The sequence below is a fragment of the Peromyscus californicus genome, unplaced genomic scaffold, assembly GCF_007827085.1.
Source record: "Peromyscus californicus insignis strain IS unplaced genomic scaffold, ASM782708v3 Scaffold_17__1_contigs__length_78620276, whole genome shotgun sequence".
NCBI lineage: Eukaryota > Metazoa > Chordata > Mammalia > Rodentia > Cricetidae > Peromyscus > Peromyscus californicus.
Genome location: NW_026294469.1, coordinates 68,676,258 through 68,700,315, shown reverse-complemented (window position 1 = coordinate 68,700,315; position 24,058 = coordinate 68,676,258). Strand labels below are relative to the sequence as shown.

The 24,058-nt window shown below is 47.1% G+C and overlaps 1 protein-coding gene across 1 annotated transcript; it reads left to right on the top strand.

Annotated features, from left to right (window-relative positions):
- The first annotated feature begins 5,891 nt into the window (after nucleotides 1–5,891).
- Rbfa (ribosome binding factor A) lies at nucleotides 5,892–15,859 on the top strand. Its single transcript, XM_052742643.1, has 6 exons — nucleotides 5,892–6,183; nucleotides 7,406–7,625; nucleotides 8,564–8,676; nucleotides 12,725–12,809; nucleotides 14,659–14,732; nucleotides 15,085–15,859. Exons 1-6 carry the CDS (start codon nucleotides 6,020–6,022, stop codon nucleotides 15,488–15,490), a joined length of 1,062 nt encoding a protein of 353 aa, XP_052598603.1. The 5' UTR covers nucleotides 5,892–6,019; the 3' UTR covers nucleotides 15,491–15,859.
- The last annotated feature ends 8,199 nt before the right edge of the window (nucleotides 15,860–24,058 follow it).

Genomic DNA, 24,058 nt, shown 5'->3' with positions numbered 1-24,058 from the left:
TTTTCTAACCACTTCTATCTCCAGTAAGCCCTCGTTGAACTGTGGGACCTCTTTAAAACTTTTGTAATCTCCATTAACCTACACACACACACACACACACACACACACACACACACACACACACACACACACCTTACGTATAAGATATAATATGAGATCCAAGAGTTAATATTAGTAAGATTGGAGTAAAAGAACCTGTCTGTGTTTAATCCAGGTGGTAGTGGCACACACCTTTAATCCCAGCACTCAGGAGGCAGAGGTAGGCAAATCTCTGTGAGTCTTAGGCCAGCCTGGTCTACAGAGTGAGATCCAGGACAGGCTCCAAAATTACACAAAGAAACTCTGTCTTGAAAAAAAAGAAGGAGAAGAACCTGTTTGTCAATAAGCAATAGGATTAGGAAACCAAGAGTTCTTGGTAAAGAGTAGACAACAAAACCACCACAGCTGTGGATCCACTGCTCTTCAGCACATTCCAGCATCGGGGGAAGACACACAGCTGTCCGTGTTTCTGGCATAGCATACCACAACAGCTGCTTTGCAGATGACTCTCCGAGTTCTGTTGTCCATGTTATTGTCACCTGCATCATTTTCATCATCACTGTCCAACACATCCTCTAGAGTCTCTGACACCCAGCCCTAACGTGTGGCTGTACCAGGGAACCTGCTAAGTCCATGAGACAAGCCTTGAGGCACTTACACCTTTAACTCATCACAAAGACAGTAATAAATATTGTTTTACTTTTATGGTAAAAAAAAAATGGTCACTTTCAATGCATTTTGTTATCAAGAAGTTCAAAGTATACCACCTCCAAACATGCTGCACTGATTTATCTACTAGTTTGAATTAAAGGCATTTAAAAATTAGCAGGTACAAAAAAAAATTCCCTGACTTGTATTTTTCTTAAAAGGAGATGAAATTCCTGTGTAAAGCTGTCCTTCTCAGCCAGGCATGGTGGTGCACACCTGTAATAGCAGCCCTTGAGAAGCTGAGGGTTAGGGTTGTAGGTCAGCCTGGGCTACAGAGCCCTCCCCTGAAGTGACAATCCTGTTCTACTACTGTCACTGAGGACCTGAAGCGATGTAAACATTGCTAAAGGCCCCTCCCATCCCCAGTACATCTCTAGGCACTGACTGCTCTGGTCTAAGCCCTTGGGCCTTGCCATACTGAGGCCCGACTGCTCTGTCCAATGCAGTGTATGTGTGACTGGCTCTCTGCGGAGCTACAGTTCCTTATAGGGTTCATGCAGCGTGAAACTTGGATTTAAAAACTTTGAATACTGTTGTAGCCCACTAGGTTTCCTAGTGACCGTACCCAGCAGGACTGCATAAGAGGTTGATTGGACCACGGGCCTGGGTACCAGGTGTTTGTAAGGGTCTAACTAGCAAGGGAGAGGTCTTTTGCTCCACCCCTTGGCATTGTTATAAATAGACTTTTGGAATCAAGCTCTGGGCTGATAAATAAGGATCCAGGCCCATCCGAGTCTATCCTGTGTTTTTTCCTCTTTTTTTTTTTTCCCTTTCTATTTCTAACTTAAGTCTCTTATCCCTCATTCCTCAAGAGTTCCTGGGGTAAATAAGTGTGGGGGCTGGTCCCACAACATACATTACTCCTGCTTATCTGGCTTGTGTCAGTTTAATTCTCCAGCCCAGATGGGAGACAGACGTGGACTTTTGTGTGTCCTATCATGACATGCATAGATTGTCCTGAAATTTACCACTGGAAATAAATGTCACATCACAATTTGTTGGCATCAGAAATCCAGCAGCAGCTCTCATGAGACTGAAGTCCAGGTGTGAGACAGAGCTGCCATTGTTTCCTGTCCCACGTGACTGGTGCAGATCTCTAGGTACAGCACAGCTTCTGCACCAGGAAGCTTCTGAGCACTCAGAAGGCTTACCCCAGAGATGACAGAGACAGAGAAGGACACAGTCAAAGAGGGAGGTAACGCTCAAGTAACTTATTGTAAAGCAACCACCTGCATCTGTTTGCTTTTGAGACAGGATTTCGCTGTATTGTCTGGGCTGGCCACAAATCCTGGGCTCAAGCTGTAACCAGAGTCATAGACTCCAGGAGCTCCAACACATCAGTTCTAGCCATCTGCCCTAAAGAAAGCAAATGAAAACTGGCAAAGGGGGGGGGGTAGAATATTCATCAACATAGCTATGTTGGGAAGATGGAAATTAAACCCATCAGACCAGTTGCTGTACTATTGATATGATTTTTTTTCTCAGATAGAGTCTCACGTAGCCCAGACTGGCCTTGAACTCACTATGTTGTTAGAATGATCTTGAACTCCTGATCCACTGGCTTCCACTTCACAAAGTACTAGGAATGTGTGTGCACCATGCAGCGTGAGCTTTAGATATAGGGTAAGAATGGGGGCAGTGCCAAGAGCTGTGAATAATTAAGCAGTCTTGATTAAACTGCAGTCTGGTTATTCATTTTCTTAGTGTTTATTCTACACGGTGGACTAAAGAAGTCTTCACGACTTGAGGGGACAGCTAAGTTCCTCTGAAGTAACTGTTTGGGTCTGCTGTTCCTAGAATGCAGGGTGACTTCAGGTTAAGGACAATGACTTGAGTCTTTCAGGTGACTTTTAGGGATGCCTGGAATAGGACACTGCAAATATTGACAGCAAAATGCCTCGGCTACTCCTATTTTTGTGCTCTAGTCTTGAAGCAGGATGGCAGGCTTAGTATCACCAACTCTTAGACAGACAGTCTTTGAGTGGCTAATGTGCTTATTCCAGAGTTTTGCAGGAGCCTGGGCCACAGTTTTAAGACAAAAGAGATGTAAAATACAGGCAGGGACGCCAGGCTTTCATCCTGCTTCTTGTTACCGTGTGGGCCAAGAGATGTTAGTGCTTTTTAGCAAAGGCAGTATCTGCATGCCCATGATAAAGCAAACCCTGAGCCCCCTTCCCCAAGAGGACCACAGGTGTGTGTCACCATGCCCTTTGGTCATTTTTATCCTTTTGAGCAAGTTTGATCACCTTACCTTTTGATCTACCAGAATTTACACTAGATGGTAAATTTAGATGGAACTATTTAGTGTAGAAGTAAGCTAAATACAGTTTTTCTAGTCAGTTTTCACTGATACAATATCTTGAGACTGAAGCTTTATCTCAAACTCCCAATACAGTTGATCACCAGTATCCATGTGATATATTTACATGGAAGCTATACCATGTACCAATATGCCCACAGTACAATTCAGTTTCACCATAGAGTAAGTTACTAAGAATTACAAAGGATTTTTTCCTTTCCTTTTCTGAGATCTTAGTGTGTAGCTCAGGCTAGCCCTTACCTCAGTCTCCTCTTACCTCAGTCTCCCAGCTATTGGGATTGCACATATGAACCACCACAAATGGCTACAGGCATGTTCTATACCTCTCCCACACAACAACCATTTGTCTACCTATCATATGTTACTATGGACAAATGTTGATACATCTGGCTATGGTTTTTTTGGAGGATGGGTGGGTGTTCCAAGTTACTTTGGACTGTGGGGATGTGGCAGCCAGCCTTAACCTGTTGGCACTGTGCTATTGCCCACCCAGAAATGAACTGCTCTATCCCAGTCATTAGCCTGCTTAGACCTGAGTAATAATTTACACAGGCTCCCTGTGATGGCTAAAGAAACTTAATATGGAGCCAAGCATCCCTTAAGAGCTGTTGACCTTTTACTCTGGACTGCCTGGGAGGCCCTGGTGGCCGGCAGGTGAGACATGAATAGGATAGTAATGGGCTGTGAGGTATTAACAGCTGCCTTTGCTTCTGTAAAACTTACTTATCGCTATGGGAAAAGGATGGAATGGTCTTTTTGTTTGTCTGTTTGTTTGTTTCGAGATAGGGTTTCTCTGGGTAGCCTTGGCTGTCCTGGAACTTGCTCTGTAGACCAGGCTGGCCTCAAACTCAGAGATACGCCTGCCTCTGCTTTCCAAGTGCTGAGATTAAAGGCGTGTGCCACCACTACCTGGCAAGACGGTCTTTTTTTTTTTTTTTTTTTTTTTTTTTTTTTTTTTTTTTTGGTTTTTCGAGACAGGGTTTCTCTGTGTAGCTTTGCGCCTTTCCTGGAACTCACTTGGTAGTCCAGGCTGGCCTCGAACTCACAGAGATCTGCCTGGCTCTGCCTCCCGAGTGCTGGGATTAAAGGCGTGCGCCACCACCGCCCGGCAAGACGGTCTTTTTATTACTACATAGCAGGAAAGAAAAAAACAACTGAAGGGAGTAAAACAATTTTCCTGCCCAGCTTGTAGATTCTGTGGAGAGCTGTAACACACACCTTTCCGATGCCCCTCTTTAAGACCCCACCTTAACGCCCTCTGCACAAGGCGTGTTGTTTGGCTTTAAGGCTGCTGGCCTTCTGCTAGCAGTAAGAATCAATTCATTTCATCTAATTTTTTTTTTTTGGTTTTTCGAGACAGGGTTTCTCTGTGTAGCTTTGCGCCTTTCCTGGAACTCACTTGGTAGCCCAGGCTGGCCTCGAACTCACAGAGATCCGCCTGGCTCTGCCTCCTGAGTGCTGGGATTAAAGGCGTGCGCCACCACCGCCCGGCCATTTCATCTAAATTTGAACTGAGTCTAACTCTTTGGTCTTTCCTAGTGGATTCGAACACTACAGCAGGACAAAGCCAGTTACCTGTCTCTGTTCACAGGCTTGCTCTGGGATTGTTTTTAATGTGCTGTCATGCACCAGGTGCTTTGGCTGCTATGGGAAAACATCGGTGTTCACACACACCATAATGAAACAGAATAAGGTAGAAAAGGCCAATTATTAGATTCTGGTTTGTGGATTTTTTTTTTTAAGTGATTCACTTAAAGCACTGCTTGTACTGACTACTGCGGACCATGACTTCCCTTGCTACCTGGAACAGAATGACCTGGAGAAATAGCTAAAAGAATTGGTCATTGCCCTTAACAACTAACAGCAAAAGCTCAGCCTGAAAACAGCAGGTTTAAATGAAAACACTAGGCTTGTTTTTAATTTGAATTTGGGTGAAAACTCTGGCTTAGATCTACTGATTCATTTTACCTTCCATCTTGTTAAATTCTATATGTCCCTGTATTAAATTTTCTCCCAATGAAGAAACGACTGTTTGAGTTGAGGTGAGGAAATGCTACGGGGGGGGGGGGGGGGGGGGGGGGGAGCAGGGCAGGAACGCTAACAATAGTAACGCTAACAATAGTAACGAAGAAAACAGAGTCCTTGGGAGACTGCAGGCAGCGGAGTTAGGCCCATCTCCCTTCCATCTCCTCACCCCAAGTGCCTGAATGCAAAGCCTTCTGAATTCTTTGTCTGCCTGGTTTTTCACTTTTAAAATATCTTAAAACTAATACATCAACCCAGAGACAGTATTAATATTGATGACAACCATATACTGTTTCCATACACGGTTGCATTGTGTGTTTGATTCATCTTAATTGTCTCCTCAAACACGGTCCTTCTTTAGTGGTGAAAACGTTAAAAAAAAAACAAAAACAAAAAACCGTCTTTTTGAAGTGCTCATTACAGTATTGTCGCCCTGGCCGTGATTTAAAACAAGCTGGGAGGGGCTGAAGAGATGGCTGAACTATTAGGAGCACTTGGCTGCTTTTCCGGAGAGGGATGTTGAGTTTCCAGCAATCCATCATGCAGTTCTCAACTCTCTTAACTCTGGCTCCAGGGGATCCCACGCCTTCCTCTGGCTTCCGGCGGCACCTGCATTCACCTGCATTGTGCAATACACGCCCTACCTGCTTTCATAGAAATAAATAACAAAATAAATATTGGGTAAAAAAGAAAAATGCTAGGTGGTTTGGGCCCCGGGCCACACCGCACACTGTTGGCGCCCCGCCCCCCGTGCAGTCATCACTCCGCGGCATAGCCCCGCCCACATGTCGGTTAGCCCCGCCCACACATGGCTGTGGTCTTCCGGTTGTCCGGGCACCCGCGGTGGCTTTAGTCGTCTGAGGCTCTCACGCCCTTCAGTCGTGCTCCCTCCCACTGGTGTTTGCGGGCCGCGCGCCCCGAGGAGGAATGTGGGCCGGGGCCGCGGGGCTGAGGGGCTCCTGCGCGCGGCTGCAGGCCCTGCGGGGCGGCCATGGGGCCGCGCTTCTTCCCAGCCGCTCGCCGGCCCTGCACACCTCGGTCGCTTCCTGCGGCAGCAAGAACTTGCTTAAGAAATTTGCCTCGAAAACCAGGTAGGCAGCGGCCAGGGTGCGCTGCGGGCCCGGGCGCCTGGTGCACGGTTGAATGGAGGCGGTTTCTGCAGGGGACAGATGTCCACGAGGGGCTGGGTCGGGACCGTGGGCATAGATGTCTGTGGGGACGGGAGCGATGCTATATTGGTGCAGTTTAACCTTTGACAATTCCCGCGTTCCCACTACATTTTCAGGTTCCTTTTATACAGCGCTTTCGTGAAATTTGGAGATAAAATCTCAAGGCCCTTCCATATTCCCGCTGTAGATAGACACAAGTCACAATTACAGGGTTGTGTTAAAACTGTCTTCTGTCCCATTCCCACAGCCATGTTGTTGTCCACTAAACTCCAGTGGTTGTTAGGGTCCCATTAACATGCCCCATGCCCCATGAAAGCACCCTACGCTTGAAGTGTCAGTCTTTTGACCTAGTTCATGCAACTTTTTTTTAACTTTAATAACTATCCCATCTAATTATTAAAAAAAAAAGAGACACCCCCCCCTCTTTAAAACATTTATGTGTATGAGGTTATGTTTGTGTGTGTGTGTGTGGTTTTTCAAAACAGGGTTTTTGTTTTTGTTTTTAGTTTTTTGAGACAGGGTTTCTCTGTGTAGTTTTGGTTCCTGTCCTGGATCTCACGTGTAGACCAGGCTGGCCTTGAACTCACAGAGATCTACCTGGCTCTGCCTCCCAAGTGCTGGAATTAAAGGCATGTGCCACCACCGCCTGGGCTAAAACAGAGTTTCTTCATGTAATCCTGGCTGACCTGGAACTCACTCTGTGGACCAGGCTGCCTATGACCTCACAGAGATCTGCCTGGCCCTTTCTCTAGTGCTGAGTTTAAAGGCATACCACCACCATCACCACCCAGACTATGTATGTGAGTTTTAAAGATTTGCTTACACCTTTAATCCCAGCACTCAGAGGCAGAGGCAGGTGATCTCTGTAAGTTAGAGGCCAGAAAACCAACCAACCAACCAACCAACCAAAAAACTATTTATTTTATGTGTATGAGTGTTTTGGCTGCATGTATGTTATGTGCACCATGTGTATGCCTAGTATCTGTGGAGGTCTGAAGAGGGCGTCAGATTCTCTGGGAACAGTGATTTTTGAGATACCATGTGGGAACTGAACCCAGGTCCTCTGAAAGAGTAACTAATGCTCATAACCACTGAGCCGTTTCTTCAAAGCCCCCCCCATCTAATTTTTGTTTTCTTGATATAGAAAGAAGTTTTGGTATGAAAGTCCATCCCTAGGGTCTCACTTGACTCACAAGCCATCCAAGTTTGAGTTCCTCACAAAGAGCACCTTAAAGAAGGCCAAGAAGGAAGACACTATCCGCCTGAGAGCCCTCAATGGCCTTCTCTACAAAGCACTGACGGAATTGCTGTGCACTCCTGAAGTGAGCCAGGAGGTCTACGAACTGAATGTGGAGCTCTCCAAGGTGAGCACAGGTCAGGGTTGGGGACAGGGCACAGGCTTAGTTTCGCCTGAACCCATCATACCTGAGGTCTTAGTTTGGGGCTGCAGAGATGGTGCCAACTCTGATTTGAGTCAGGGGACAAGGTGCAGAAACAGAGCTTTTTTGTAGCTTGAGAGTTTTCTCTCTGGAGCCCGCCAAACCCCGGCAGTCCCTTAGCCCACTTATAAAATAAACACACAGACGCTTATATTATTTAAACTGCTCGGCCATTAGCTCAGGCCTATCACTGTCTAGCTCTTACTCTTATATTTAGCCCATTTCTATTAATCTATACTTTGCCACGTGGCTCGTGGCTTACTGGTACCTTACATCTTCCTTGTTCTGGCGGTGGCTGCAGTCTCCTCCTCTCTGCCTTCCTTTTCTCTCAATTTTCCTCTCTGCTAGTCCTGCCTATACTTCCTGCCTGGCTATTGGCCAATCAGTGTTTTATTTATACAGAGCGATATCCACAGCACTTTTTCCTTGCTTGGGTGAGGGACCGGGACTGCACAGCACCAGCCAGTGTGACGAGACAAAGCGTTAGAAGAAATTTAGGGATGTGGTGAGGATCCACAGTCTTTGCTTTCATAAAGTGAGTGAGGGTCCTCCATCTTTCCTAGGTGGGGTTGAGTTGAAGAAGAAATAGTTGGCAGTTGTTCATTTCCAATTTCCTGCATCTGGAGAGATTGCCACGCAGCAATTCTGTGGGGCACATGGGGCTGAATTGAGAGAAAGATCAGTGAGCTTGGGTGTCTGTGACTCTACTACCTCGCCATGAATGCTGTGGTCTCCGGCAGGCATCACCAGAGTAATCTTCTGGGTGTAAGAGGCGAAAGAAGCTGTAGTCCTTATCCCCAATACACTGTGTGAACGGTGAAGAATGTAAACCTAAAGTAACTTGCAGTTGGGGTGCACCTCAGGTCTCTGTGACTTCAGACTTCTCCGCCTGCCGAGTGTACTGGAAGATAGGTGTCTCTGCAGACCAGAACAGGCACACGGAGGCCATCCTACAGAGGAGCGCTGCCTACATAAGGTGATGGTGTTCACTTTCTGCACGTACTGCCTTCTGCCTCAACCTTAACTGGCCTGGCTGTTTGTAGGTAAACTTTTAAAATTTCTCATTGAGGATTTTTGCTTTTAAGGAAAATCTTGGAAGCATTTCCTTAATTTTATACTATAAGTTACATTTTCCTAGAAGACCTAATCTAATCAGATTTCCCAAAAGTTTTATAGGGCTCCAGAGGTCCTTTCAGGGCTCTCTGAGGCAAGAATTAGTTTGATAGTACTAGGAAGCTCTGTCTGCCTCACTGTGCGAAGTGTTCCTAGTGTTTCTTAGTGTGCCTCTGCCCCTGCTGACTGCCCATGCTTACACAGTGCCTCAATCACCTTAAAGTATCCTAGATGAACAAGTCAAAAAGTAAAAATACAGCCGGGTGGTGGTGGCGTACATCTTTATTTTATTTTATTTTATTTTTTTTTTTTTGGTTTTTCAAGACAGGGTTTCTCTGTGTAGCTTTGCGCCTTTCCTGGAACTCACTTGGTAGTCCAGGCTGGCCTCGAACTCACAGAGATCCACCTGGCTCTGCCTCCCGAGTGCTGGGATGGCGTACATCTTTAATCCCAGCACTCTGGAGGCAGAGGCAGGCGGATCTCTGTGAGTACAATGCCAGCCTGGGCCACAGGTTGAGTTCCAGGAAAGGTGCAAAGTCACAGAAACCCTGTTTCAAAAAAAAAAAAAAAAAAAAGGCTCTTGAGCCAGGTGGTGGTGGCATACACCTTTATTCTCAGCACTCAGGAGGCAGGGGCAGGCGGATCTCTGTGAGTTTGAGGCCAGCCTGGTCTACGTAGTGAATTCTAGGACAGCCAGGGCTACACAGAGAAGCCCTGTCTCAAAAAACAAAAACAAAACAAACAAAAAAATTGGCCCTTAATGGGAAACACAGGCAAGTCTTTTGCCCTGCCTTAGGGTATGCTGCACGCGCGCGCGCGCGCGCGCACACACACACACACACACACACACACACACACACATACACATACACATACACACACACACACACATGCATAAACACACACACACACATACACACACGCATAAACACACACACATACATACACACACATAGACACACATACACATACACACACACACATAAACACACACATATATACACACACACACACACACACACACACACACACACACACACACGCACGCATAAACACACACATACACACACACACACACACACACACACACATACACAGAGCTAAAAGAATGCCTACATCTGCTCGTGTAGGTTTTTAGCAAGCATCTCCGAAGAAGAAACAAGTGAATCACTACAGAGCAGACAGCTGGTCATGCCCAATGCTGGTAGCAAAATGTAACCTTCCAGAATTTGAGCAGTTGGCATCCTCTGTGAGCTTGATAGCCTGAAGAACTCCACAGCTCTTCTCGTGGGGTCATAACTTCACAGTGCTACACAGTACTGAGTGGGGTTTTGACCTGGTTGTCAACTAGCACACAAGATTGTAAAGCCACACATGGGGAGAAGGTGCATTAACCTGCTAGACCCTGCTGCATTTTAATGTGATGCTTAATTTGTCAGGGTTTACAGAGGGTCAGGGATGATCCATGCTTTGCTAAGGACTATTAACATATTTCCTTTCCTCAGTTTCTTATCTGTGTGAGGCCACAGTTCTGTGTGCATCAGTAAAAATAGCAACAGGAAGCAGATGCAGAGTAGAGCACTGATGTCCTCTGCTAAGCTGGGCCTCAAAAGCATGCAGACAAAAAAGCAAAGCCCCTGCTGCCAATACTTGAAAAGTCACTTTTTCATTACATGTCTGCCAGCACTTGGGAGGTTTATTATGTTAAATGACTTAAAATTTGTCATTTTTAAGTTTCTCAAATTTAATTTCTAATAGTTAACATCAATAGAACAACATTTAAAAAAAGTCGTTGGTTGGTCCTGTACACCTTTAATCCCAGCACTCAGAAGGCAGAGGATCACTGAGAGTTCAAGGCCAATCTGGTCTACACAGCCAGTTCCAGGACAGCCAGGGCTACATAGAGAAACCCTGTCTCGAAAAACAAACAAACAAAAAAAGTTGTTGGCCATTCTCAATAACTTCTTAAGATTGTAAAGAATCCTGAGACCCAAGATTTTGAAAATTGATGAGCTTCTTGGACATAATGAAGTTACTCGGTGTCTTAATTAGGGTGTCTTTTGCTATGATGAAACACCGTGACCAAAAAGCAAGTTGGGGAGAAAAGGATTTATTTGACTTACACTTCCATATTGCTGTTCATTATTGAAGGAAGTCAGGACAGGAACTCAAACAGAGTTGGAAGCTGGAGCTGATGCAGAGACCATGGAGGGGTGCTGCTTGCTGGCTTGCTTCCCATGGCTTGCTCAGCCTGTTTTCTTATAGAATCCAGAACCGCAAGCCCAGGGATGGCACCACCCACTGAAGGCTGGGCCCTCCCCCTTTGATCGCTAAATGAGAAAATGCCTTACAGCTGGATCTCATAGAGGCATTTCTTCAACTGAGGCTCCTTCCTCTCTGATGACTCTAGCTTGTGTCAAGTTGACACAAAACCAGCCAGCACATTCAGTTTATTCAGTTTGAAAAAAGAGGCAGAAACCCAGCTGGCCACAAATCTCAGAGTTGGATGCTTCCCACATACATCCAGTATTGGTGAAATTATTAAGGCCACTCCATGTAGTTAAAAGGGAGGTTTATTTTGTGGGGTAACTTACAAGTGAAGGGATAGGTAGGTTGCAGGGTCTGGGAAAGGTGTAGTGCAGTCCGGTGGTGTTCTCTGGAGAACTCTGCTCAGTCTACCTCCAGTGTCCAGGGTCCAGGAACCAAGAGAGCCGGTGCATCTGGATCTCGGGTCTTCAGGGTCTTCTCTCAGCCCTGCCTTGTAGGCTTGACAGTTACCGAAGCCTCAATGGGGGTTGGAACTTTCAGGTCAAAGCTGGAATGGCTACCCACTACATCTCCCCCTTTTGTCTAAATAAGAAGGTTCTAACCTAATGCAAGACTATATACAAAGGAATGGTTATCAAATATTGTCTAGGAGTAATGAGGGATAATGACCTAGATAAGATGGAACTACAACCAATGTGAACAATATCAAACAAGAAACACATACTAAAATCCAGAGAAGTCTAGCGCGTGGGTAAATGGCATGTTACAAAGATCATTCCAAAAGGTGTCCTATCCTAAAGAACCTGAATCTAATACTTAATATGTTCTATCTAAGATATTATACACACACACACACACACACACACACACACACACACACACACACACACACACACACACTAAGATGTAACTCTAACTGCTAGTCTTCAATCCCATCAAAGACCTGAGAAGGAATATAATGCTCCTCTCTGTAGCTCTTGCCCCTCCCTTCACATATTATTCTATCTTAGGAACCCATGTGTGGGGCTTCATCCAGCATGTCTGTTTGTCCATCTGTCTGTGTACTGTCTTGTGTTCTCTGCAAGGGTCACTGGGCATCCACTTCCATAGAGAGTGTCTGCAGCTAGCAAAGAAGGACCGATTTCATCGTTTACTGTTAACCAAGCATGGTTTTGGTTGGACACAATTAGTTGAATTGAATGCCTCTTTGAGACTATTGCAGCTGCCCAGAATTTGGTGTCAAAGTTTCAAGGGATTGCAGGGCTTAGACCTCATGGCTGGTCTGTATCACATGACTGAGCTGTACATGCCTAGCATGCTGGGATGTCAGGTGGGAGTCCTTTCAGGGAGTATCTACTGAGTACAGGATGCTGTAAGCCCGTAGTTAGAGGCAGCGCTCCAATCCAGACAGCTTCCTCATTGGGAAGAGTGAAGACCAGCCGTGGTGTGGAGCATCTTCATCTCTAGTGATGAGGCAGTTTGAACAGGGCGTCTCCAGAGCTTCGCTTTCCCCCCTCGCTTGCCTCCCTCCCCTCCTCTTCCTGCCTCCATAATGAGCAAGTCCCCCTGCAGCCTGGTAACTTGGTGAGTCTGATATAGTTTGTGTTTAGATCCTCTCCACTAAATGTGTGCTCTTTCCTCAGGCACCTTCTGATGTCTCAGCAGACCCTGAGAAATGTTCCACCCATAGTGTTTATTCAAGACAAAAAAGACATCATTCTGGCTGAGGTGAGCTTTTTAAATAATTAGCTCTTTCGTTTTTTTGTCTTTCTTTTTAAATCTCATGTACACCAGAACTAACCTTTTTTTTATTTATTAGTTTGGGTTTTTGTTTTGTTTTTTGTTTTTGTTTTTGTTTTTGAAGACAGGGTTTCTCTGTGTGTAGCCCTGGCTGTCTTGGAACTTGCTCTGTAGACCAGGCTGGCCTCGAACTCGCAGAAATCCTCCTGCCTCTGCCTCCCAAGTAATGGGATTAAAGGCATGCGCCACCACCACCCTGATATTTATTAGATTTTTAAAAACGTTATGTGTGCTGGGTGGTGGTAGCACACGTCTTTAATCCCAGCACTTGGGAGGCAGAGGCAGGCGGATCTCTGTGAGTTCAAGGCCAGCCTGGGCTACAGAGTGAGTTCCAGGACAGGCTCCAAAGCTGCGCAGAGAAACCCTGTCTCGAAAAACAAAACAAAACAAACAAACAAAACTGTAAAAATGTTATGTGTATGAGTGTTTTTCCTCTATGTATGACTGCACCATGTGTGTATATTACCCTCTGAGGCCAGAAAAGGGCATTTGATCCCAGGAACTAGAGTGTGGGTGCTGGAAATTGAACCCAGATCCTCTGGGAGAGCAGCTACCATTCCCAACCACTGAGCCATCGCTCCAGCCAGCCATGTTTATTTAATTTTGTGTGTGTGGGTACCTTAGTTAGGATTTCTATGGCTATGATTAAACATATGGTATTATGATGATATGATAAAATACCATGGCCAAAAGCAACTTGGGGAGGAAAGGGTTTATTTCAGCTTACAGTTCTGTATCACAGTCCGTCACTGAGAATTCATGGCAGGAACTCAAACAGGATAGTAGTAACCTGGAGGCAGGCACTGACTGTGTAGCAGTATTGCTTATCACCTTGCTCCTCATGACTTGTTCAGCCAGCTTCCGTATACACCCGAGGACCATCTACAGTGGCCCCAACCACAGTGGGCTTGCACCCCCATCAGTCCCTAATTAAGAAAATGCTCCTCAGGCTAGAGAATACATTTTCTCAGTTGAGGTTTCCTCTTCCCAAATGATTCTGGCTTGTGTCAGGTTGGTATAAAGCTGGCCAGCACTGTGGGTGTGGAGGTCAGAGGACAGTCTTCTACCATGTTTGTCCTGAGGATCCTACTCAGGTCTCCAGGCTTGGCCTCAAGTGTCTTTACCCACTGAGCCGTCTCCCCTGCCCAAATAATTAGCTTTTTATACTTTATAGTCATTAAACTTTAATGAATACAATTTTAAGTTCCAGTTCATTTACTTTATTTTTTTAAGACAGTCTCATTTTGTAGCCCTGGCTGGCCTAGAACTTGCTTTGTAGACCAGGCTGACCTTAAACTCTCAGAGATCCGACTGTCTTCTGCCTCCTGAGTGCGCCTGCTTTCGGTTCAGGCCTCTTGATCCCACAGAGTGGGCCCCTGTGGCTGGGACTGACCTTCATGTCTGTTCTGGCCATGCTGGAAGCTTCCCTTTCTCACACACTCCAATTCTGTGGCAAAATGGAGTCCTTTTGCAAAACTACTTTAGAAACTAGTAAATAATAGTTACACAAGTCATCCAGTGTTTATTTTCCTCATAGACTGGTCTAATGTTACAAGTTCTAGAAGCCTCAGGCATTGTCGGGGAACTTGTGACAGGTCAGAGTCCAGCAAGGGTGTGAGTAGTCACAGACATCTGTCACATCACTGCATTGAGAAGCATCTGCAGTGGTATTAACTGAAGCCATGGTACTTGCGCTGGGCTGTGGGAGAGGCTGTGACGTGGTCCTTGGAAGCAGAGGGAAAGAGCTGTGGCCTGCCACCCCCTGCTTTCTTTTCAGGTAGATGGGTTACTGGCGGTGGCTGACTTTGGACCCCTGGATGGAAAGGATGACTTGCCACAAGATGGTTTGAGGTGAGACATGTGGACGTCCTTCTCATCCCTGTGACAGATGCTTAGGCTACAGCAGCTACTCGGTCTGTGCCTCCACTAGCCCACATTGCCCCCGTGGTGCCTGCCCTGGGTGGGTCTAGCACATGTCCGCATAGTTCTGGGTGGCTGCCCATACACCACCATGCTCAGTGAGGAAAGCTGGGGATGCACACATTGGCCATCCCAGCCACTGTCTTAAACTCTGAAGAACCTAAACCAGGATCCCCTTTCCACGTCCCTGTCACCCTCAGCAAGTTCAGAAGTGTGAGGAGATGTAACAAGTGTTCTATGCACTCCCTGGTGACGGCTTCTCTTCTCTCCGCTCACCCCCCAGGAACCCTGATGCCCTGCCATCACATGACGCCCTCGAACCAGCCGCACACCCAAATGCACACCCAAATCTGTGTGGGATCGACCACGAGGCACTGAATAAGCAGATAATGGAGTACAAACGCAAGAAGGAGAAAGGGCTCCTGAGTATGAGCCTGGCGCAACCCTCAGGGCGGGAGCAGGCGCCTGACCTGACTCATGTGCTGAGAAGGAGAAAGAAGACATCATCCCGCCGGCACCAGGACACTTCCCCCAGAAGCTTCCTTTTGAGTGAGGAGGATGAGGACGAGGAGGAGGACAGCACCACAGAGTATGAGTGCCAAGCCCCTGAGGCAGAAGAGGAGTGGGAAGCAGAGGCTAGAGGTGACGGGGTACAGCAGGGGCTCTGTGGCAAAAGAGAGCAGGGGTAGGGGTGAGGCCTCAGTGCTGCCTGCCCCCGCGAGTGTGTGGTCTGTACTTGAGAGACGGTTGATGAGGCAGAGCTCTTGTGGAGGTCATCCTTAGCTGCTTGTCATTCAGCTAGTTGTACAATTTCCTGTCCTAACTCACTGGTTTTTCTTCAACATTCATGTGTAACTGAAAAATAAATGACATCCCCGAGAGACACAGACGTGGTACATCTTACCTCACAGCTGCTGGCACAGGCAGCCTGGCCTCAGCGGCAGGAGAGTTCCGCACAGGACCCATAGGCCTCCATCTGCAGATCTCCACAGCCAGTTACCGGGGCTTGGCCCCTGGTCCCTGGATGACTTCTTTTTTAATAAAATATTTTGTATGTATTCTTTGAGAATTTCGTACATATGTACACTATATTTTGATATATCTACTTCTTTCGTCTCCCTTCTAGCTCTTCTAGGATTGCTGCCCCTAAGTCTCCCTCCCGACTTCGTGTCTCACGGAATCTAATTTGTGCTGCCCATGTGCAGGGGTGTAGGGCCGTCACAGGAGCACAGACAGCCTGCCGGGGGCTACGTCTGTGCTGCCCCCGAAGAAAACTGACTCTTCCCCAGCAGTCATCAGCCGCCAGTGTCTCCTGGACTGGGATGAGGCCCTGTGAGACTCCCCTCCATCCATGCTGGATGGAGACTGGCTTGATGATCTTGTGCAGGCAGCCAGCCACTGTGAGGTCATGAGTGCCGTGACCTGTCATGGCCAAGATACTGTTTTGCCCCAGTCCTTCCTAAGCTCTGGCTCTTACAGTCTTTCCACCCCTCTCTTGAAAATTCTTCCTGGAGATCTGCGGGAGATGGAGTGTGCTGTAGATAGAGCCCATTTAGGGCCACAGTTATTCATGTACTTCTCTGCACTGTGACAAGTTGTGAGTCTATGAATACTGCTGCCCACTCTCTGATGAACTAAGAGCCACGCTAATGTGGGTCTAAAGATAAGTATTTAGAAGGCAGTTGGATATTATGTCCATGTAAGCAAAACGATAGGAGCAGGTTCTCTGGGGCCTGTGACCTCCCAGCCGCAGGTTCTTGATCAAGTTTACAGTACCAGGCATGAGTCCCCTTCTGTAGAGTGGACCTTAAATCCAATCAGAAAGTAAGTGGTTACTGCTATACCATTCATGCCTCTGTTGCATTGATGGGCATGTCTTGCTCACAGATTCATAGCTCGGTAAGGTGTTTGATGACTTTTTTTCTGCAGCAGGCTTCATAGCATCTTCTAATACTATGAAAGCTAGCCGGCAGGGAGAACATTTGCAGGCCAGTACCCACTTGAATACTCCGTGTCCTGTGACCAGTGTGTGTAGTATCTCCAGCAATAGGGTGTTACCGTCAAGATCTGCTGGGCAATTAAGAGCAAAGATAATGGCTTTTACTTTTTCCGGAGAGGGGTACTGAAGCCCGCTTGACCAACCACTTGAAAGGAGGTTCTGTATGGCTTCTTAAACACAGCTTTGTGTGGAGGCTGGGATGGAGCAGGAAGAGTGGATCACACACAGATTTGGAGGGGTGCCCAAGTGGCCCTGGCTGTGACCTAGATATGATTACCCCCATAGTGACAGACTCTTTTTTTCTTAATGCTTCTGACCCCCCTCTCCCATGTGTGGATTTCCTAAAATTCTTTGTGCTAGCTGACTTCATCTTTATCCCCTCAGGAGTCTGTGGCTCTTGGACCCAAGCTATGAACAGCTCTGTTGTGCTAAATTGTTTGTATGAGCTCCAAGGTGAAAAGGCTCATTTTGCTGTTTATGCTCCACTTTGTAAATTATCCTGTGGTTTGTTTTAAACAGCCAAAACATCAACAAGAGGCTCAAAAGTGAGACCCAGGGTACTGAGACTGTAGGAAGAATATCAATTTCCAGTGAGCTGAAGCGGGGTTGCAGGCCATGCCTCGGAGCACTGTTGAGTGGGACTCAAATTGCTCTCTCTGCTTGCGCTCAGATGGCTACGGGTGCCATAATGACATCTGATCACTCCAGTAATAGCCTGTGACATCCAGCCACTCAGCAGTCCGCTGTCTTTCCGGTCCAAGTGTAATCAAGTCAGCATCTGTTAGGTTGACGGCGCAACAGTGGACCTCGTTACCTACAGAGTCCATGCTTAAGAGCCCAGCTACTCTGTCATGGCACCTTCAGTAGTTGAGGACCCACACAGAGAGGAACTTGTCCTAACTCACTGTGTATGTACGCCCAGCTGAGATGGGATAGCCAGCATTCGGCCTTCATCTGCGGCTAACCATAAGTAACTGTCCTTTTCATGGACTTTCACCTTATTCATGAACTTGCACCTCTTGGTGGCAGTTGTCCTGTTTAAAACAGGTCCACGCTGGTCATGGTAACTCAGGCCCATAATCTGAACATTCAGGAGGCAAAGAGAGGGAGGCAAGGGAATTGAGTCCCCAGCCTAGGTTATACAGCATGACCCTGTCTCAGAAACAAAACGAAAAGAACAAAACTTCAGACTCGGGAGGAGTGCGTCTGTCATTCCCCACCCAGGCCCATAATAGCCTCACCTAAATTCTAGTTATATACAGCAGTACAGTCTGCATTCTTACATGCAGCCTCAAGAGTATATCCTAAGGAGAACATGCACACATGGGAGTCCCTGGTGTGTCTCATGCATTCATGGTTTGTCACATGTATATATGTATATATGGGTATGTGCATGAGTGCCTGCATGTACAAGTATGCATGGGCATGTCTGAGTACCATGTGTACAAGTACAAGATAGAGTACCTTGGTTATGCATGTGTATGAGTACCATGTGTGAGTGTTCATGTGTGGACATGTGAATGTGAGTGCATGTGGTGGGATGGATGCCTGTGTGCAGTCGTGTGCGTGTTAGGCATATGCATGCCTTCTGTGTGCTTATGTGAATGCCAGTGTGTATGGACCTGTGTGTACTGTGTTTACATAGACTGTTGAGAGTTGGGGGTTCTACGGTCCAACAGCGCTGGACTCCAGCACTTGCACACATGCTACACTTTACTGTTGCTAGAAACCTTGTCCTGGGATGTGGTTGTCTTGGGCAGCCTTGGCTCCATGGGAAGAGAGAACAGCTGAGTCTGAAATACTGGAACCCCAAGCTGTCAAACAACAATGACCATAGAGGCCTTTGCCTCCTCTCACCTGGGAATCAGAAGTTTTAGAGAATGTTCTGCTGCGGGTTCTGTGGTCACAGCAGGTCCCCCTGGCTTGCAGCCCCTCCCTCTACTGGGACCTTGGTCTCTAACTTGTGATAGGAATTCTGAGAGGGTTAGAGTCTGGGTGACAGGTCTTGCCATCCCCAAAACACATCTGGTAGAAGGAATCTCAAGTGATAATTTATAAATACATGTCTAAAATCATTCAGGAAGCTGAGTCAGGAGAATCGTAAGTCAAAATCAGACTGGACTGTAAAGCCAGCCCTGAAAGACCTTGTTTAAAACAGCCAATCAACTGGGTGGTAGTGCATGCTTTTGATCCCAGCCCTCGGGAGGCAGAGGCAGGTGAATTTGAGTTCGAGGGCAGCCTGGTCTACAGAATGAGTTCCAAGATAGCCAAGGCTACACAGAGAAGCCCTGTCTCAAAACAAACAAACCAACAAACAAACATCAGCCAATCAAAAGATTGCAGCATCCCCACCCCACCCCTAAGTACAGTGATGACAAGGTTTTCATATTTGACTATGTTGACTCTGGAAAGTAATAAAATTTTGCAGACATAATGTAGAATCTGGGCTGGGAATAACATTGGTTTGATTTGTGGGCCACTATAAAGTGAAGATGTAAGGTACCATGTCAAACACTGAAGATTTTCAAAATGGTGGCATCACAGTGGTAGTGACATCAGAGTGATAGTCCCCCACACCCACTTAAGGTGCACAGTTGAGAAGACAGTCTGCCGCTAATTGGCCCTCACCCATTTAAGGTTGTCATCTGTACCATTGGTGCCCTTTACCCCCTCATCCTTCCACCCTGCCCTGCAACAGCTGTCCTGTCCTCCCAGAGCCTGGGAAGTTCAGTTTTGAGGAGTGCAGCTCAGCTATTGAGACAAGCCCTTGTTGCATTTGAATGATGTTTACTCAAGGCTTGCTGAAGAGCAGGGATGTCACATCAGGCATGCATGTTCTCAGCGTGGGCTGTTGTCAGTGAAGTCCATTCTGGTAGGCCCACAAAGGTGATACCTGGGAACGTGTCCACTGTGAGATTACTTTCTCCTGTGCCTGGCCAGGGGGGTTACTCAGCATGAACTCAAGGTTCCTGTTTGGCTCAGTAGTTGTATTCCATTTTCATGCTCATATACCTTGAGGCCACATTGTCCCCAGCTGGCCTTTGGGAACTTGTGTTAGTGTGCTATAGCTGTCCTAATGAAGTACCACTAACTTGCTGAAAGCAACAGGAACTTAGTCTTGGTTCTGGACACCAGAACCCTCTAAGGCTCCAGGGAGGGTCCTGTTTCTCCAGCTTGCAGTCCTAGAGCTTCTGCTGGATTTTTCTAGGTCCCCACCTCCCATCTTCCCTTATCTAGATCTCCCTCAACAGTTCTCCCATGAAGATACTTGCTTTATTAGAGCCCACTAGCTCCAGGATGATGATATTTTGAGATCTTTAGCTAACTCATCTATGAAGACTATCCAAATGAGATCGTTTCTGGAACTGTATAGATAGATACTCATGAGGATGGCTGCCATGCCTTTCTTTGGTCCACTATTCTTCAAGCACTGCCCGCCTCTCTACTCACCTGCTTCTTTCCTGTCCCATCTTAGAGTGGGACATTTGACTCAGTTTAGAGGGGAAGGAAAGGTAGTAATGGGAACATGGACACAAGGGATGCCCATTGCTGTTGGTGCCAGGGAAGAGTTGGGCAGCTCTGGGCACACTGTGCATAACTTGGGGGCTGTAATCTGTCCCAAGGAGTGCAGGTGGAGACACACATTCTTTGGAAGCAGATGCTGGGAAGAATTTTGGGCAAGGTGCAAGATGGGCACCTGCATCTAGTCAGTGAGCAAAGAAGACAGTGGGACCCAAGTGTTTTGGGCTGCCTGATTGTGTGGTCACCTGTCTAGGCAGAAAATAAAATTCTGATGTTGATGGCTCATGTTTTACATCTTCTGAATATGTCTTCCCTATAAGTGATGATGTCTTAGTCAGTGCTCGATTGCTCTGAAGAGATGCCATGACCGCAGCAACTCTTATAAAAGAAAACATTTAATTGGGGGCTGGCTTACAGTTTCAGCGTTTTTATAGTTTTTTTTTCCCCCCAGAGCTGAGGACTGAACCCAGGGCCTTATGCTTGCTAGGCAAGCACTCTTACCACTGAGCTAAATCCCCAACCCCCAGTTTCAGAGTTTTAGTCCATTTTCATCATGGTATAGAGAATGGAGGCATGCAGGCAGACATGGTGCTAGAGAAGGAGCTGAGAGTTCTACATCTTGACCCTCAGGCAGCAGACAGAGGGAGACACTGGGAGTGACTTGGTCTTTTGAAACCTCAAAGCCCATTCCCAGTGACACACTTCCTCCAAGAAGGCCACACCTTCTAATCCCTCAAGTAGTACCACACCCTGATGACCAAGCATTCAAATATATGAGCCTATGGGGCCATTCTTATTCAGACCACTACAGATGAGTACCTATTGACCACCCCTCTGCAATAGAACAGGAAGTCCTCTCTAGGGGGAACCTGCATGGCAAGCCCCGAGTTCAACAGGTTCCCTCTATATCAAATCCCACCGCTTCATGTTGTCTTCCTCCTGCTGCAAATCTGAGGTCACAAGCTTCCCTAACAGATGTAGGCTGTTCCTCTTTGAGAAGTGGGCCTCCGTGCACAGTGTCACCATTGTACCCTTTCCAGTGAGCCTGATCAGAGTGGCCCCTGCTTTACCCCAGGGGTTCTGACACCAGAAATGTTCAACTAGCTTTCTAGCTGGTCTCCAGTCTAACGAACTGACACTTAAAGTCTCCCCAAGTCTTTTGAGTGTATGGTGTGTGAAGGGGCCCCAAAATAGCTTGACCACACATCTGCCATGACAGGCTTAGGGGCCTAGACACAGCTTCTGTGACAGGCTTACCTGGCAGGCAACACCCAGATCCAGGAAAAGCCTTAAGCTGATACCACCCTGGGATCTACCCAGGGGTGAGGAAGTACCTAACATCCCAAACATTCCAACCATTAGATAAGGTGGCCAGATGTCCTTGAATCTAGCGCACACCTGTTTTTTGTTTTACAGATACCCCTAGACAATTGTCAGTCAATCACGGTCCTGGACCCTGGAAATCCCCTCACCCCAACCTCTGCTATGATAAAAACTCTGCCCTACCTGAGTTCAGGGCTCTCTGCTCTCACTGCTGTGTCGGACAGACAGAGGGACCAAGCTCTGGAGCTTAAAATAAAGGCTCTTTGCTTTTACATGTGGGATTCGGTCTCCATGGTGGTCTTTTGGGGGGTCCCTGCGATATGGGCATAACAGGTGTATATGTGCGTATGAGTGTATTATAAGCGTGCACTTGCCTGTGTGTGTATGTGTGTGTGTGTGTGTGTGTGTGTGTGTGTGTGTGTGTGTGTGTGTTTGCGTATGTAGGCCAGAGGTTAACATCAGGTGTTCTCCTTAATCAGTTTCTACCTTACTTTTTGAGGGAGGGCCTCCCATTGAATCTGTAGCTTGCCATTTGGTTAGACTAACTAACTGGCCCAGTGAGCCCACGGAGACCCCCCCCCCCCCCCACCCCACCCCACCCCCCCCCCCCCCCCCCCCCCCCCCCCGTCTCCTACCAGCTGCCAGTACTGGGGTTCCATATGCATGGCACCACCCCTGGCTTTATGTGCATGCTGGAAATGCAAACTCAGATCTTCATCCTTTCACAGCAAGCCCTTTACTCTGAGCCATCTCCCAGCCCCACCTCAACCCCTGACCCAGTTCTTAAAGTCAAGAATCTAGTGTTCCAAAGATGAGTTCAAATCATGACATTGAGCACATGTTTGTGGGACCCAGTAACTTCCACTTATACCCTGTTTAGCTGTTAATGCCCAGGAGGGATGATGACGCTGTTTGTCATATTTTATCTTATACAAGTAACTGGTGTGTGTTTCTATAGCCTTACTTCCATATTGGACTTTATAATGCCATGGAGGAACACTTAATGATATTTTTATACTCTGCCTGGTAGAATCTGCCCCAGACTGGGTACCCCATTGCTTCCAGACTTGCTATAACCCAAGACTGAGGGGTAAGAGACTATGGGATGCCTTCCCGTTTCCTTCACTGTCTACTACTTCTGAGGAGACTTTGTCCCTGCTCTGGCCATCCACAACTGAGATGATCTTCCTTGTGACTCTAAGCAGCTGGGAGAGCCTCCAAAATCTGCTACCTGGACATGTCCTCCCCTGAAGCTCCCAGGCTTCCTGTGCCCAGAAAATTTGTCGTATCTGAGTTCTGAACCTCTATGGAAGTGAACTGTACCAGGTGCCCACATGCCAAAGACAGGAGGGGCATGTTTCAGATTGGTTTTGCTGCTTGGGGGGGAGGTGTTGACCCTGCTCTTCCCCTAGGACCCAGCTCTGTGCCTGTCCAGCCCTGACACAGGAGAAGCCATTTGCCAGTCCCTATACCAAGACACAGCACCACACCCAGACAGAATCCAACGTAGCACTGTGTCGAAACACAGACCAAGATGGAGTCATGCAAGATTTCTGAATGCTTGTGAGGAAACACCAAGAAATCAAGTTAAGAGTCTTGTGACCTCAGTTTCTTCAAAAACATGGAATTGTTATTGGAATGTACTTTCATGCCTCTCCCAGCGATAGTGCCTGGGAGTGAGTTTACTTCCTATTATTCATTACAACTGACTTGTTGTTTATTTATACGCCTCTATGGAAAAACATTTTTTTTTGTTGTGTGCGGTTTACCCTTGTGATTGTGCATTTTACTCATGATTCTTCTTAACCCTCAGAGGATAAACTGTCTAATGCTCTGAATAAAGTTGGCTATTGCGTGAGACTTTCGTCAGACTCATTTTTAGGCTCCATTCTCCCGGGTCCCACCACCTCTAGAATGGTAAACAGCATTATACTCTGGCATGGTCCCATACCCTGATAGAGTCCCCTGCCTCAACATGACTCCATACATACTCCTAGACCCACAACCTGTCACAGCCCCCCACACCAGACATATGCCCACACCAAGACAACCCCATACTGAAACACAGCCTTACACCCAGACAAAGCCCACACTCAGTTATATGCACAGTCCCAAACCTGTGCCACACTAAACCTGGAGTACCCATCGCTGCCATGTTTGTTCTGCACCTCTGTGGTCCCCTGGCCACAGTTGAACGGAGGTCAGGGTATGTATAATGAGAAATCCATGGAGTCTGTTTAAAGGGCAAAGAATTTATTAAGGGGGAAAACTCACTGTACCGAACAGAATTGACACAGGTTCTGGAACGCCGTTCCAGCCTCCTGGATCAGTCCCACATCCAAGTCCCGTGAGGGAGTGACAGAGAGAGCTGTCTATGTGCATCTCAGGTCTTAAGGGGTGCCTAGAAGCCATG